The 15,598-nt window shown below is 37.8% G+C and overlaps 1 protein-coding gene across 2 annotated transcripts in view; it reads left to right on the plus strand.

The window, feature by feature from the left end:
- The window catches only part of Fancm (FA complementation group M), a 66,800-nt gene continuing 51,202 nt past the window's right edge, over nucleotides 1–15,598 (plus strand). The window contains exons 1-4 of one of the 2 annotated variants that reach the window (XM_076848255.2): nucleotides 1–502; nucleotides 1,164–1,336; nucleotides 3,881–3,958; nucleotides 13,192–13,350. In XM_076848255.2, coding sequence (XP_076704370.2) covers nucleotides 1–502; nucleotides 1,164–1,336; nucleotides 3,881–3,958; nucleotides 13,192–13,350 — 912 coding nt within the window. The remainder of the gene's footprint in view (nucleotides 503–1,163; nucleotides 1,337–3,880; nucleotides 3,959–13,191; nucleotides 13,351–15,598) is intronic. The other variant, XM_076848256.2, reaches the window with a different exon arrangement.

A 15,598-nucleotide genomic window follows, 5' to 3' on the forward strand; every position in this document is an offset into this window, starting at 1 on the left:
ATGAGTGGACGGCAAAGAACGCTTTTCCAGACGTGGGGCTCAAGCATTTCCCGATCGGTTGGGACTCCTAGTTGCAGCTCCGGAACTGAACGGCCTCAGGCCGGCTCAGAGACGCGTTTACCTGCCGCGGCTGCGTCTCAGCCGGAGTCAGACGATGATGTGTTACTAGTCGCGGTGTACGAGGCTGAGCGGCAGCTGAGTCTAGAGAATGGCGGGTTCTGCACCTCAGCGGGTGCCCTGTGGATCTACCCCACTAATTACCCTGTGCGGGACTACCAGCTGCGCATCTCCAGGACCGCTCTCTTCTGCAACACTCTGGTGTGTCTTCCTACCGGGCTGGGAAAGACCTTTATTGCCGCCGTGGTCATGTACAATTTCTACCGCTGGTTTCCTTCCGGCAAGGTTGTTTTTATGGCCCCCACGAAACCCTTGGTGACACAGCAGATCGAGGCTTGCTACCAGGTGATGGGTATCCCGCAGTCCCACATGGCCGAAATGACAGGTATTTGAGAAAGGATGGGTTGATTTGAAAATAAGAGCTTTATTTCTAGGGATGAACATACGTTGTGGTGGAAATAGAGCTAAAGAAATTCCTGATGCATGTGGAATACTTACTAGATCCGAATATTCTCATCTTACATTCTTTCGGAATGTGGTAGGTCCAGCACTGATGAACAGGATTGTTTATTAAACCTTCAGAGAATCCCTGTGGTTTGTCAGTATTTTGAAGCATTCGTGTATTATATCCCTTGGGCATTCTTACTAAGAATGATTTCTCAATTGAAGAATTTGCTTCGCTTCTAACATTATGCCATTTTGCAGGAATTATAAGGACAGTCTATTTAAGTGATGCTCTTTGACATTTGGGGCAAATCAGAGATTTAACATGTAGCATTCCAATGAGTTGTCACATTGTTCTCCACTTAAGCACATTCCTAAAGCATGATTACATTTTGAAGATAGGCTAGACTGTTTTTGTTTTAAAAATATCAGTCTGGGGCTGGGGATATAGCTCATTTGGTAGAGTGCTTGCCTAGCATGCACAAGGCCCTGGGTTCAATCCCTAGCACCACAAAAAAAAAAAAAAAAAAAAAAAAAAAAAACAAACAAACAAACAAAAAACAGTCTGGAGTTTAAAATATAGACTTTCACTTTATTTACAGGTTCCACTCAAGCTTTCACCAGGAAGGAAATATGGTGCAGTAAGAGAGTTCTTTTTCTTACACCTCAGATCATGGTAAATGACCTTACTAGAGGAGCTTGTCCTGCTGCTGATATAAAGTGTCTAGTTGTTGATGAAGCTCATAAGGCTCTTGGAAACTTTGCTTATTGTCAGGTAATAATTTTGTAAAATTAATATTTAGTAGTTTACCCATATTGTTAAGGAATATTTTGGGGGATAGTTATTAGTAGTGGAACTTACTGATGGTACTTAGATTTATTTATCTCAACAAATGGTGATTGTAAATAATTTTCCTTCTCCACTCAAATAAATACCTCTACTCTGATTTTTTTTTTTTTTTTTTTTTTTTAACATTAACAAGACCACTAGCGTGAGATGTAGATTTTGAGAGCCTGGTTATGGTTGGGTTGGTGATTTAAAGTAGGAGATGGGTGATAAATTACATGCATGTATGATTACGTCAAAATGAACCCAACTTTTAGGCACAACTGTAACGCACTAGTTAAAAAGTAAATAGATAAAACATAAGGTAGAATCTGTATGGTGTTTGGAAACTCAGATAATCCAAAGATTGGTAGTAGATTTGTGGGGCCATTCTTTGGCAACTGGATAGGATAATACTTAACATCATTTTTCTAAGGATTAAAAAACATAACGTATGCAGAATGCCTAACAGTGCCTTCCACTTGAGTACTATAGGGATATAAAGTATAAAGGTGGAAATGGTGGAATATGGTTGTAAAAGTTATTCATCTCTTTCACTAAATGAAATTAACCTTCTGTTTACCTCTTTTATTGAGGAAACTTTGCTTCTTCTGTTCTGCTTAAGGACCACATTGTGAAGGCATTTGATAGTTTGAAAGCACTTAATAGGCCACTGGGGATATAAATGGTAGATACTCATTAAAAAATGTTTAGCTGAGGTGATATAATTTGTGAGATTGGAGGGGTGAAGGCTAAAGGCAGAGTATCTGATGTGAGATAAGAGGAAAGTAGGATAATTCCCAGGTTTCTGACTTGGAGAACTGAATATGTGAAAGTTCTGGAGGCAGAGCAGATTTAGGTGAGCATGGAAAGCTCTGGAGTGCCATCTTAAATGCATTGATTTGGAGGTGTCTCAGAAAAATCCAAGTATAGATATCCATTAGACAGTAGGTGATAATATGGATCTCAGTGGAGAGTTTTGAGCTAGAAGTATTTGGGAATTATCAGCATCTAGGTAGTAACTAAAATTTTTGTAATAGCTGCCAATATTAGGAAGAGGGTCTAGAGTAAGAATAACAAAGGGAAAAATTAGAGAAAGTTTACTTCATTTAATGTGAAAACGTGATTTCACCTGCTTTTGTGAATTTGTAGTTTCCTTGCAGACTTTATTATTGTACTCTATTTCTAATATCCTGAAGAAAACCCTCATCTTTCTTATATTTGATCTTTTAAAATATATCCAGGAAATGGATATGTCTTTTCTATTATATATTGAGATTTCCACTTTATAAGGATATTTTAAAAAATTGTTATAACTATATGGGATTCATTTTGTAAGTTATATTTGACTTATTTATTTTCAAAAAATTTCTAGGCATTAGGTGTTTTTTTCAAACTGCCAGCTTTATGATTTTATTGCATACAATCAAACGTGGATTTGAATTTGTTAATAACCAAATAGTCCTGAGTTTATGCTACGTGAAGATTCCAGAGTTAATTTGCAATAGGCACAACAGCTCCATGAAGCATGTAGCTTCCTATGTTGAGAAAACACAGCACCATTTCCTCTTTTCCAAGATGGCTTAAGAATCCCTCTTGATAAGAAGCAATGTATTTGGCCTATTTTTCATGTGTAACAATTTTGGAAAGTCTGTTGGTACATGTAGCATATTACAATAAAAGTATTTCATTCTGAACTGCCAGAACTGGTTTATAATCTGAAAGAACATTTTGAATTCTGGCTATCATACAAAAGGATTTTTATTTATTTATTTTTTTTTTAAAGAGAGAGTGAGAGAGGAGAGAGAGAGAGAGAATTTTTTGATATTTATTTTTTAGTTATCGGCGGACACAACATCTTTCTTTGTACGTGGTGCTGAGAATCGAACCCGGGCCGCACGCATGCCAGGCGAGCGCGCTACCACTCGAGCCACATCCCCAGCCCCAAAAGGATTTTTAAAAGACACTAATCCAACAAGTGATCTGTTTAGATCATCTTTCTTGTTGCATTTTTTATCCTTCAGTGATATCTGAGGACATCACTTATCACTTCTGGCACCAAGGATATTTGTGTTCCAACAGTTTTTTTTTTTTTTTTGGGGGGGGGGTCATGCTGGTGATTGAACCTAGGGCCTTACATATGCTAAACAAGTGCTCTGCTACTAAACTAAATCCCCAGACCTTACATCAGTTCTTAAGTAGAATATTTCTACTTAGGTCTCTGTTGAGTATAATGTTATTTCTTCATATGTAATCTGGGTTATGTTAAAAATTTCATAAATATTACTGAGTCTTAATCAGGATTCAGAATGAGTCTCATTAAACCTAAATCATTTGCTTTTCAGATAATAGACAAGTGGTAGTTCCACTCTGAACTATCACTGCCATTGGAATAATGATAATAGACTAGATAGAACAACTTTATTTAGCAGAACTACTATTATTTTTGCATTGGACTGATGAAATTAAAGAATTTTTTTTTTTTTTTTTTAGGTTGTAAGAGAACTGGTCAAGTACACAAATCACTTTAGAATCTTGGCTCTTAGTGCCACTCCAGGTAGTGATATGAAGGTAAGTAAAATGTTTTTCCATTTATTAACATTTAATAAGAATTTCTGTATAGGGCCAGATCATTTTTTCCATTCTAATATTTATATAGTCTGACTTTAGTGTCTCCTCTAACAGGCCTAACTTTTCTTCTATGTATTGCCACAGTCTGGCTGGGCACAATTCAGGAGCCACTTGTCAAAAGAAACTAACTTTATTTTTAGAACCACACACGATAAACAAAACAGCTCCTCAGGAAAAAACCCTCAGAGCCCAACTGCCACCACCGGCTTCCCACAAGCCACACACCCCAACAACCTCTTCCTCCCACAATCCTCCTGCTCTTGAGGCCGATTGGCTGGGTCGCATGGGTGGAGCCAAAAAAGTCCCCCAATGAGCAGCTCCGTGGTCTGAAAGGGCAGGGAAACAGCCCAATGAGCATCACCGCAGAGGAGCCAATCAGCTAGATGTTGCTGGGGCCGCTGTGAGCCAATCATCAGCTGGCAGTCTGAAAGTTTGCTGGGGCCCCTTCGGCTGTGGCTCTCAACATCTCCCCCTCTCTGTTTAAACAACAAGCATGTGGCTTAGGGACCGTGTCTGCCTTAGGTTGTCCAATAGTACATATGGTCCTTACCCATTATCGGATGAGCTGACCTCAAGGCGTCAGCCTCCTGTCTTAGGTTGGTACCATAGTAATTGGATCTTACCCGTCATTGATTACCAGTCCAGTATACAGCCACACCTGTGTAGAGGTCTTCGTACCAGTGATGGCTATTGCAGAAGCTGTAGATTGGTTTTATCTTTGTCTTCATGCACTGGGATGAAGATAGGAATTCTGGCAATAATGGCTAAAGAAAAAATTATGTAACATTCCAGAAGGCACTAAAAGAAAACAATTTTCTTAACAATTTACGTTGTCTTCACCGGCACTGGGATGAAGATAGGAATTTTGGCAATAATGGCTAAAGAAAAAATTATGTAACATTCCAGAAGGCATTAAAGCAAAACAATTTTCTTAACAATTTACATTGTCTTTAAGAGAATTATTAAATATAATGAAAAGGAAAGGTGAAAGTAAACAAACAGATCTGTTAACCTCCTTTTTTGTTCACATTTTAAAACAATCTTCAACAGCTGTTTACCCAATTTAAATTAAACCATTTAAATCACGTGAATAAAAAAAAATTATTTGGATCCATTTTTTCATGAGCGCTCATCATATATGACATATGGACATACGTACATTCAAACACAGAACACAAGTGTGCACACATAATACGTACGACACATAACATAATAGTAAAGGCCTTATAACTTTTTACAGGTGAAATCTCCATTGCAATGTTTAAAAACTCTATAGTCAAAAAATAGAACTGATCAGCAAAACATTAACCTAGGTCTGTATGAGCTCAAAAAAAAAAAAAAAAATATGGGAAAGGGCAATAATAAAATAGATATTGAAAAAAGCATTCTGGTTCTGTCGCAGATGTAAGAATAACCAAACTGGAGTTCTGGATATCACATCTTCTTTTTGGTCTGTAGAAATCGCTTTAGTTAATCTGTCTGGAATCCAAATCAGCTGCTGTTCTCCCTGTGGAAACACATAAACAGACCCCCGATTCCAGGCAATCACTGGGTCAGGACCTTAGTTAATCTCTCTGGAATCCAAATCGGCTGCTGTTCTCCCTGTGGAAACACACAAACAGACCCCCGACTCCAGACAATTACTGGGTCAGGACCTTTCCATTGTCCTGTTAGAATATCCTTCCAAAGTACCTTGGGCTTATATACATTTTTTGGACACATATGCCTTTCCGCAGCACTAAGCCCTGATGAATCCAAATTTAAAAAGTTTAGAGTAAAAAGGGTTATTTTAAGTTTATCTTTGGGGAATATATACCCCTTCCCAATTTCTTCTTTTTGCTTTAATAAGTACATTTTAATAGTTTGATGAGCTCTTTCAACTATGCCTTGTCCCTGTGGATTGTATGGGATTCCTGTTATATGAGTAATGCCAATTGATGAGCAAAATTGTTTAAAAGAGGTAGAAGTATAACCAGGGGCATTATCTGTTTTTAACTGTTTTGGAACGCCCTCAGTGGCAAAATTTTGTAAGCAATGAGTTTTTTCTCCGGCATGAAGGGAGCCCATCAAAAATCCAGAAGAAGTATCAACTGTAACATGCAAATATTTTAATTTTCCAAATTCTGGCAAGTGTGTGACGTCCATCTGCCAAATATGGTTAGGTATCAATCCTTTAGGATTGACTCCAAGATTAACTTGTGGTAAAAAGGTCACACAATTTTGACATTGTTTTATTATTTGTCTAGCTTGTTCCTTAGTTATTTTAAAACGCTTTTGTAAAGTATTAGCATTGACATGGAACTTTTTATGAAAATTTATAGCTTCTTCTAGTGTAGAGAAAATATGTATGTCATGTGTAGTTTTATCTGCTAAATCATTGCCCAAACTAAGGGCTCCAGGCAATCCTGTATGTGCCCTGATATGTCCTATAAAGAATGGATCTTTTCTGTCCCAGATTAGACTTTGTATAGTGGAAAGCAAAAAGAAAATAGTAGAGGAAGGGGAAATCCTACCAGCATCTTCAAGGGATACTATAGCATTAACTATATACTGACTATCGGAAAATAAATTAAATACAGAATTTTTAAACATCACAAAAGCCTGTAATACTGCCTTAAGCTCTACCTTTTGAGCTGATTGTTTGGGTACTAAAAATGTAAAAGTTTGATCAGGTGTAACTATTGCTGCTGTACCATTATTTGATCCATCAGTGAATATATTTGGAGCATTCCCGATAGGTGTTTTTCTTGTCATTTTTGGAAAAATTACAGGATGCGATGACCAAAAAGACAATAAAGGATTAGATGGTAAGTGGTTATCAAATGAAACATTAGATTTGCACATGATTATTGCCCAAGTATTTAACTCATTAGCTAACTCATCAATTTGATTCATAGTATATGGTATTATTAGTAACTGTGCTATTCTATCTCCTGGTGAAATTACTGATATACCATTTGGAGAACTGGCTATAATTTTTATTTCACCTTCATAATCGGGATCAATTACCCCAGGACTTATCATAAGTCCTTTTAGAGTAGAAGAGCTGCGTCCCAATAATAAGCCTACTGTTCCTTTGGGAAGAGGTCCTTTCACCCCTGTGGGAATGATTTGAACTCCCATCTCTGGAGTTAGTACTGATCTGGCGGAGGCACAGATGTCTAGCCCTGCGCTCCCTCTGGTTTGTCTGATGAGGGATCTGATGGACAATGTGTCCTGGGCACTACCCTGATGGGGTTGCTGGGTTCCTCCAATGCTCCGTATATTTGTGGTTTTGGGCCCAGGAGCATTGGGCCCCCCTGTCCATTTTTTGGCAATGGAGCCCAATGCCTTTCTCCACGATATCGTGGATAAACACTTGGTCCTTGTTCATTTTTTGATAATGGAGTACCCTCTATGGTGGTTTGAGAATGACATTCATTAGCCCAATGTCTCCCTCTACGGCATCGTGGGCAAATACCCGGTATTCTACTCCTTTGATACCTAGTTTTGTTAAACCCTCCTCCTATGGGGCAATTCCTTTTAAAATGTCCTGTTTGTTCACAATTGTAGCATGTTCTTGGCCTGGAATCTAAAGCCTGTTTTACTGCAGCTGCCACAATTTGCCCTTGTTCATTAATGTCTCTGGCATCTAAAGCCTATTTTACTGCAGCTGCCACAATTTTCCCTTGTTCATTAATGTCTCTGGCATCTAAAGCCTGTTTTACTGCAGCTGCCATGACTTGCTCTTGTTCATTAATGTCTCTACATAATTTAATATATGTGTTTAAATCTTCATGTTTCCATGGTCTAATGATATCTCTGCACCAACGATTCGCTTGGTCATAAGCCAGTTGTTTTATTAATGGCATTGCTTGTTCTGTATTCCCAAAAACTCTGGTAGCTGTTTGAATAAGCCTATCTACAAATTCAGCATAAGATTCATTAGTTCCTTGTATTATCTTAGATAATTGACCTTGTAAACCTCCATGTCCTTGTAAAGTCTTCCATGCCTTAACTGCATCTACAGCAATTTGTAAATATACACCAGGATCATATGCAATTTGTTGCTGCTGATCCTCATAAGGTCCCTTTCCTAACAACATATCTAGATTTCTCTGAGGATAACCAGCTGCTGCATTTCGCCTAGCCGTCTCCTTGCAAAATTCCTCATTGGCAACCTTCCATAACAGGTATTGTCCTCCATTTAGCACAGCTTTACACATATTAGCCCAATCTGCTGGCGTCATGTTCAAGTTGGTAATGGATTCGACCAAGCTTACAGTGAAGGGTGCTTGAGGACCATAGGTTGTTACAGCCTCTTTTAGCTGCTTCACTGTTTTGAAATTTAAAGTATGGTAAATTCGCTGCCCTCCTACCTCAAATACAGGGCATGTTAATACTTGAGATCCTGTCTCAGGATCTGAACTATCCACTGCGGGGGTTGGGGGCCTCTCAGCATGTGGAGGTGGCCTTGTCAGTTGGACACTTACGTCCTCTGGTGATAGAAAGATGTTAGTAGCAGTCTCCTGTAGAGGTGGTGCTGCTGGTTGGACACTTAAGCCCTCTGGTGATAGAAAGGTTTTAGTAGCAGTCTCCTTTTGTAACTTTCCCCCTGATGGCTTTTTCTGCTCTAAACTTTCTTTCTCTGTCTGATTAGCTCGAAAGACCTTCTCTTTTACTTGAATCTTTTCCTCTTTCTGACTAACTTGAGAGACCTCCTCTTTTACTTGAATCAATGTGTCTTCTCCTTCCTCTACCTTTGTCTGAACTGAAGGCTTTGGACTAAGAAAACCAGATACCAATGCCCACAATGCCAATGTGCCAGCTGGCAGAGTTCCTGGGCTGTTCTTTTCTATTCTTTTTAGATCTTCACCATGATGGTTCCATTGTGATATATTTAACAACTCCTCCTTAAAAAGCCATGGGCTACATTTTTGCATTGTATCAACGTATGCCCTGACTGTTCTTGATTTTACTGAGATGCCTTCTTCCTCTAACAATTTACTTAACACTCTTTCAGTTTGTTTTTTACTAGTTTCTGATCCCGTATTTCTACTATAATACAACCCAACAAGATAACACCAAACAAAACCGAGACAGAATGAAATAAAAATGGAACAACAAAAATTCATTATAGCCTTTCTCTCCTCCTTACATGTGCATCCGTCCTTTCTCCCTATCTGTTCCTCAGACGTAAATAGTTTTTCCTCAGAAGTGAGCAGTTTTTCTTCCGTCTCACTCATCTCCAGGGACAGGCAACTTAAAACAAAAATGAAGCAAAACAAAAGAGGAATCTTAAAATGGCTCCCCATCCTCTCACCCTGCCCTCAGGGGCGAGCGGTTTACTTACCCTCAGTCGCTCCCCGTGCGAGCCACCAAATGCCGCAGTCTGGCTGGGCACAATTCAGGAGCCACTTGTCAAAAGAAACTAACTTTATTTTTAGAACCACACACGATAAACAAAACAGCTCCTCAGGAAAAAACCCTCAGAGCCCAACTGCCACCACCGGCTTCCCACAAGCCACACACCCCAACAACCTCTTCCTCCCACAATCCTCCTGCTCTTGAGGCCGATTGGCTGGGTCGCATGGGTGGAGCCAAAAAAGTCCCCCAATGAGCAGCTCCGTGGTCTGAAAGGGCAGGGAAACAGCCCAATGAGCATCACCGCAGAGGAGCCAATCAGCTAGATGTTGCTGGGGCCGCTGTGAGCCAATCATCAGCTGGCAGTCTGAAAGTTTGCTGGGGCCCTTCAGCTCATCAGCTGGCAGTCTGAAAGTTTGCTGGGGCCCTTTCGGCTGTGGCTCTCAACAATGTATGTAGGTATTTCTTTAAATCAGTCTATTTATTTATTTATTTATTTTTGAGATGGGGTCTGGCTGTGTTGCTCAAGCTGGGCAACAAACAATCTTCCTGCTTTATCCTCTAGATCAACTGGTACTACTGGTATGTGCTACTGACCCTCCAGATTAGTACTTTTCTGAATTAAGTGTGCATAAGAATCACCTAAAGCTATTTGTTAAAAATACTGAATTTTTCAATAGTAGCATTTATTTGTTTTTGGTTTATTTTTTTGGTTCCAGGGATTGGACCCACTGAGCCACATCCCCATCTCTTTTTTTACATTTTATTAGAGACAAGGTCTTGCTAAGTTGCTCAGGGCCTCACTAAATTGCTGAGGTTGGCTTTGAACTTTGGATCCTCCTACCTCAGCTTCCTGAGTTGCTGGGATTACAGGTGTGTGCCACTGCACCTGGTTTAATAGTGTATTTAAAAAAATTGTTAGTGTTTTTAGTTCTTTTTAATTAAAGCATAACTTTGCAATGACTTCAGACGTCCAAAAAATTTGCCCAAATTGCAGTTTTTATATCTCCCTTAATTAGCCTCCCCTAATGTTAGCATTTATATAAGTATAGTACAGTTATCAAATAAAATTAACATTAATATGTTAGTAATTCATCTGCCAGTCTTATTCAAATTTTGGCCGTTTTTACAACCATTTCTTTTTCTACTCCAGCATACAGTCTAGGATCTCACATTACATTGGATTGTCATGTCTCCTTACTCCTTTCCAATCTTTTATAATTCTTTAGTCTTTTCTTGTCTTCCATGATCTCCATGCTGTTGTATAGTAGGTACTAGTTATTTTGTAGAATATTATTCAATTTGGGTTTGTCTGATATTTCTCCTGATGGAGTAAGGTTTTACATTTTTGTGAGAATATTCTAGAAGTGATGTTGTACTTTCTCAGTGTATAAGGGAACACATGATATTGATTTGTCTTATTAGTGATGCTGCTAATCCTGACTTGGGTAAGATGATGTTTTTGGGTTTCTCAATTGTAAAATTAATTTTCCCCTTTGTGATTAATAAATATCTTGTGGGGGAGATATTTCGAGACTATGTAAATATCCTGTTTTACATCTACCTAAGGTTTTCACTGCTAACGATTACTTCTGTGGTGTTTGCTTAATCATTGGTTCTTTTTTCCATGTCTTTTACATTCTTACTTTGAATTCTATAATGAAGAGTTGTATTTTTTCTCCTCCAATTATAATTATTTTAGTTCTTTATTTATATCCACAGAGACTAATGGATATTTATTTCTTCTATGTACTACAATCCAACACTATTTTAAAAAAATTTTTTGTGGGGTGGCTGGGGATGTGGCTCAAGCGGTAGCGTGCTCGTCTGGCATGCGTGCGGCCCGGGTTCGATCCTCAGCACCACATACAAAGATGTGTCTGCCGAAAACTAAAAAGTAAATATTTAAAAAATTCTCTCTTTCTCTCTCTCTCTCTCTCTCTCTCTCTCAAAAAAAAAAAAAAATTGTAGTTGTAGATGAACAACTTGTTTATTTTTATGTGCTGCTTAGGATTGAACCCAGTGCCTCATATATGCTAGGCAAGCACTCTGTGCTGAGCTATAGGCCCAGCCCCTACAATTCTACACTATTAATAGCAGTTTTGTTTTTCAGATTGTTTCAGCTTTGACTATTGGGAGCTCCTTCAAGATGGCTCCTGTGTCTTTTAGACATGCTCCTTTCCCACTAGTTAAAGTGCGTCCTAACTTTCTGGCATCACACGATATTTTATTATAGTATTTTTCCTGTCTCAGCCATGGAATCAACCATTTCTCTTGGGAGCTCTTGTTTCCTTTATTTGGAGAATGATAAAATTGCAGATTTTTCTTTAGTAGTGGGGTTGAACTAGGCCTTTGTACTTGTTAAGCACACATTTTACTCTGAGCCATATCTCAGCCCCTAAGATGCAGAATTTTGAGCCGTATTCTATATTATCTTGGTTGTAGTACTTCTAAATGGTCTTCTGTTGTACCCCTGCCATGCTGAAAGACTTTTCCTGCCCATAGCCTTGATAATGTTTTTAGAAATTTCTTTTACCCCTTGTTTAAACATGCTTAATTGTTTTTCAGTCAGATACTAAATCTCTGCTTAAATTTCATTCCTTTAAGAAAGATCCACTTTAAGTTATCAAAAATCAGTTTTCCCTATCTTGTTATTTTTTCTTAGGCATTTTTCATAGCCTGTCATTCTTTTGCCCATTTTTTTTGTGTTTGTGTATTCCACTAAAATGTCAGCTACATGAATGTAGTGGTTATGACTATTCTATTTTTAGTTCTATTACTAATTTAGTGGCTGGCCTGTGGGATTACTTGAACGTTGGTCGAATTAATGATTTATTGAAAATATTGAAATTTAATTTTGTGAAATAGTAATAAATGCACTCTAGATTTTGAATGTATTAGATCCTCAGTAACTGTAGTGTACTATTTTAGGCAGTGTGGTAGGTGTTGTGAATACAAAGGTGACTTGAAATATGATTCTTGTCCTAGGGTGGTTTTTACTTAAACTAAGCTCCTGAGGCATTCTAGTGTTTAAAAAAAAGTACCTAATTTCTAGACACTTTCAGGATCCCTTTTCTTTTGTTTGTTTCTTTTTTTATGACTTTTAAATCACATTTTCAATGTTATAGTCTTCTGATGTTGTAGTTGCTTATACGTAAACGTTATATCTTTTTTGCTCCAGTTCCCTGGTTTAATAATTGAGTTCCATTATATGCCCAGAAATATATTCACAGCACTTACATTAATTTAAATGAAAAATTTCTACTAATTTATTAAAAGTTGATATAGTACATGCCTTCCGTCTCAACAAGTCCATTTATAAACTATTCCTAAGATACATTGGTTTCCTTTAATAGTTCTCTCTGCTTTTCCCATAAAAATATCAGTAGAAAAAAAGAATTATGCCAGGTAATGAGGAAACCTGTGTTCTAATTCTGGCTCTGAAATTGACTGTGTTTTATAAGCTTTTGGGGATTTAGTTTGGTAATCTACAATTTTGGTTTTGTCTAAAACTTTTTTTTTTTTTTCCCCATTTGGAAAGTGCCAAAATACATTTGAGGAACTTGTTGGACATTTACTAATATTCTTATTTCTTGGATGCTTGGCTTGAAAGGTTGTGGGGGGAAAAGATGTTCAAAAGTATTTTCCCTTGTTGTGCTACTTGTGATATACTTGGTTAATAGGCTTGTCTTTTTTCTTTTCTCTTTGAAATTTAATGATATGAATTTCTAGTGCTTCTTTCAACATTTTATTGCTATTTTATTAGTAAGTTAAACCCCCCAAATTTAATATGATATAATTTATAATCATACTTCATTGGTTTTACATAGGCAGTGCAACAGGTTATTACCAACCTACTAATTGGTCAAATAGAGCTTCGTTCTGAAGATTCTCCAGATATTTTGCCATACTCTCATGAAAGGCGAGTAGAAAAGCTTGTTGTTCCCCTTGGTGAAAAACTTGTAGCCATTCAAAAGACATATATCCAGGTAAGCCGTTTTTAATCACAATTCGGGTTTTTTGTTTTGTTTTGTTTTTGGTTTTTTTTTGGGTGCCATGGATTGAGCTCAGAGGCATTCAACCACTGAGCCACATTTCCAGCCCTATTTTGTATTTTATTTAGAGACAGGGACTTACTGAGTTGCTTAGTGCCTAGCTTTTGCTGAGTCTGTCTTTGAACTCAGGATCCTCCTGCCTCAGCCTCCCAAGCCACTGGGATTACAGGCATGCGTCACTGTGCCCGGCTACAATTTGGGTTTTGATGGATGAACTGGTATTATAATTATTTCAGAATTTGGTTGTGAGATATACAGTGTCTCATTGTATATTATTAACATGTGAGAATTTTTTTTTGGAATGAGCACCATGTTTTATATGTGCTAACCAAGTATTATGTTAAAGGGAAACATAAGAGACCATTTCTAAAGCCAATTGTAGCTTTTTTTTTTTTCTCTTTTCTTTTTTTCTTGTTGTACTGAGGATTGAACTTGGGACCTCACACATGCTAGGCAAGTGCTCAACCACTGAACTACAATCTCAGCCTCCAGGTTTTTTTTTTTTTTTTTTTTTTTAATATTTATTTATTTTTTTAGTTGTACACAATATCTTTATTTTTTTTCTTTATTTTTATGTGGTGCTGAGGATAGAACCCAGGGCCTCACATGTGCTAGGCGAGTGCTCTACCAGTAAACTACAACTCCAGCCCCAGGTTTATTATTTTAAGTAAATATTTTAACTTTAGTATGAAACACAGACCTATCTACAGAGCAGTCTACACAAAACTTAAGTGAGTTGTTGAGTGAATTTTCACAAAGTGAACATACTCATAACATACACCCAAAATCAGCCAGAAGTTTCCTTGTAATGAGATATATTTTTAATATTTTTCTTCCTGATCCTTTGTATAACAGTTCTCAAGTGAAAATGATTTTGCCCATTTGGTGACATGGCAATGTCTTGACATGGATTGGGTTGTTTTGGGTTGTTATAACTGGAAGCCACTAAACATCCTATAATGGACAGGATAACCACCTTACAATGAAGAAATTTCTGGCCCAAGTATCAATATTGTAGCTGTTGAAAAGCTGCTTAGACAGTTGTTACTTTAAATAGGAGAAATCTGAGGTAAGGCATTGTTTTTCTGTAGTTCATAATTAGTCTCGTAGTAGGAGAACAACATTTTTTCACATCTACATAGGCAAGGATTAAAGGTGGCTGCAATTTATTTGCCACTTCTTGCCCTGAGAGACGAGATAAAATTTCCCTTCTCTTAAATCTAGGCTGGCCCTGTGACTGACCTATATAGAATGGGATGACCAAGTTAGCCATAACCAATCTCAAGTTAGTCATTTTGAGAGGAAAGCAGGAGCAAATCGTTAGGTAAAATCAAGAATCCAAATATATGGCTTCAGTCAAATTACTTCTTATTGCCAGTTGTCTGAGACACCAGACAGCAAGGAACTGAGACAAGTGTTCCCTATTATGCTGTCTCTAGGGTTTTTTTTTTTGTTGTTGTTGTTGTTTGTTTGTTTGTTTTGTTATCAGGGGTTAAACCCCAGAAAGGTTAATCACTAAGCCACATCCCCATTCCTTTTTTTTTTTTTTTTGGGAAGTTGTAGATGGACAGAACGCCTTTATTTTATTTATTTTTATTTTTATTTTTTAATATTTATTTTTTAGTTGCAGTTGGACACAATACCTTTATTTTATTTATATATTTTTATGTGGTGCCAAGGATCGAACTCAGGGCCTCAAACATGCTAGGCAGGTGCTCTACCGCTGAGCCACAACCCCAGCCCATTATTTATTTTTATGTGGTGCTGAGGATTGAACCCAGTGCCTCATGCCAAGTAGGCCAGAACTTTGCCGCTAAGCTACAGCCTCAGCCCCCCAGTCCTTTTTATTTTTTATTTTGAGAGAGGATATTACTAAGTTGTTTAGGGCCTTGCTGAGTTACTGAGCTGCCCTTGAACTTGTGATCCTCTATCTCAGCCTGCAGAATCACTGGGATTACAGGTGTGTACCACCTGCCTGGCTAGAGTACTTGTTTAGGCAATGTGATTAGAAATGCTGGAAGGGAAGAAGAGAAATCTACTAATATAACTATTTATGAAATAAAAATTAGGCAAAATTTAAACAATTACATATTGCTGTAGTAGGTCTTCATTTGAAAATCTCTTTTTTTCTTCAGTGTGCCATAAGCTTATTCCTGTCTCAGGACTCCTGGTCTGCTATTTC

Source organism: Callospermophilus lateralis, chromosome 3 (genome assembly GCF_048772815.1).
Source record: "Callospermophilus lateralis isolate mCalLat2 chromosome 3, mCalLat2.hap1, whole genome shotgun sequence".
NCBI lineage: Eukaryota > Metazoa > Chordata > Mammalia > Rodentia > Sciuridae > Callospermophilus > Callospermophilus lateralis.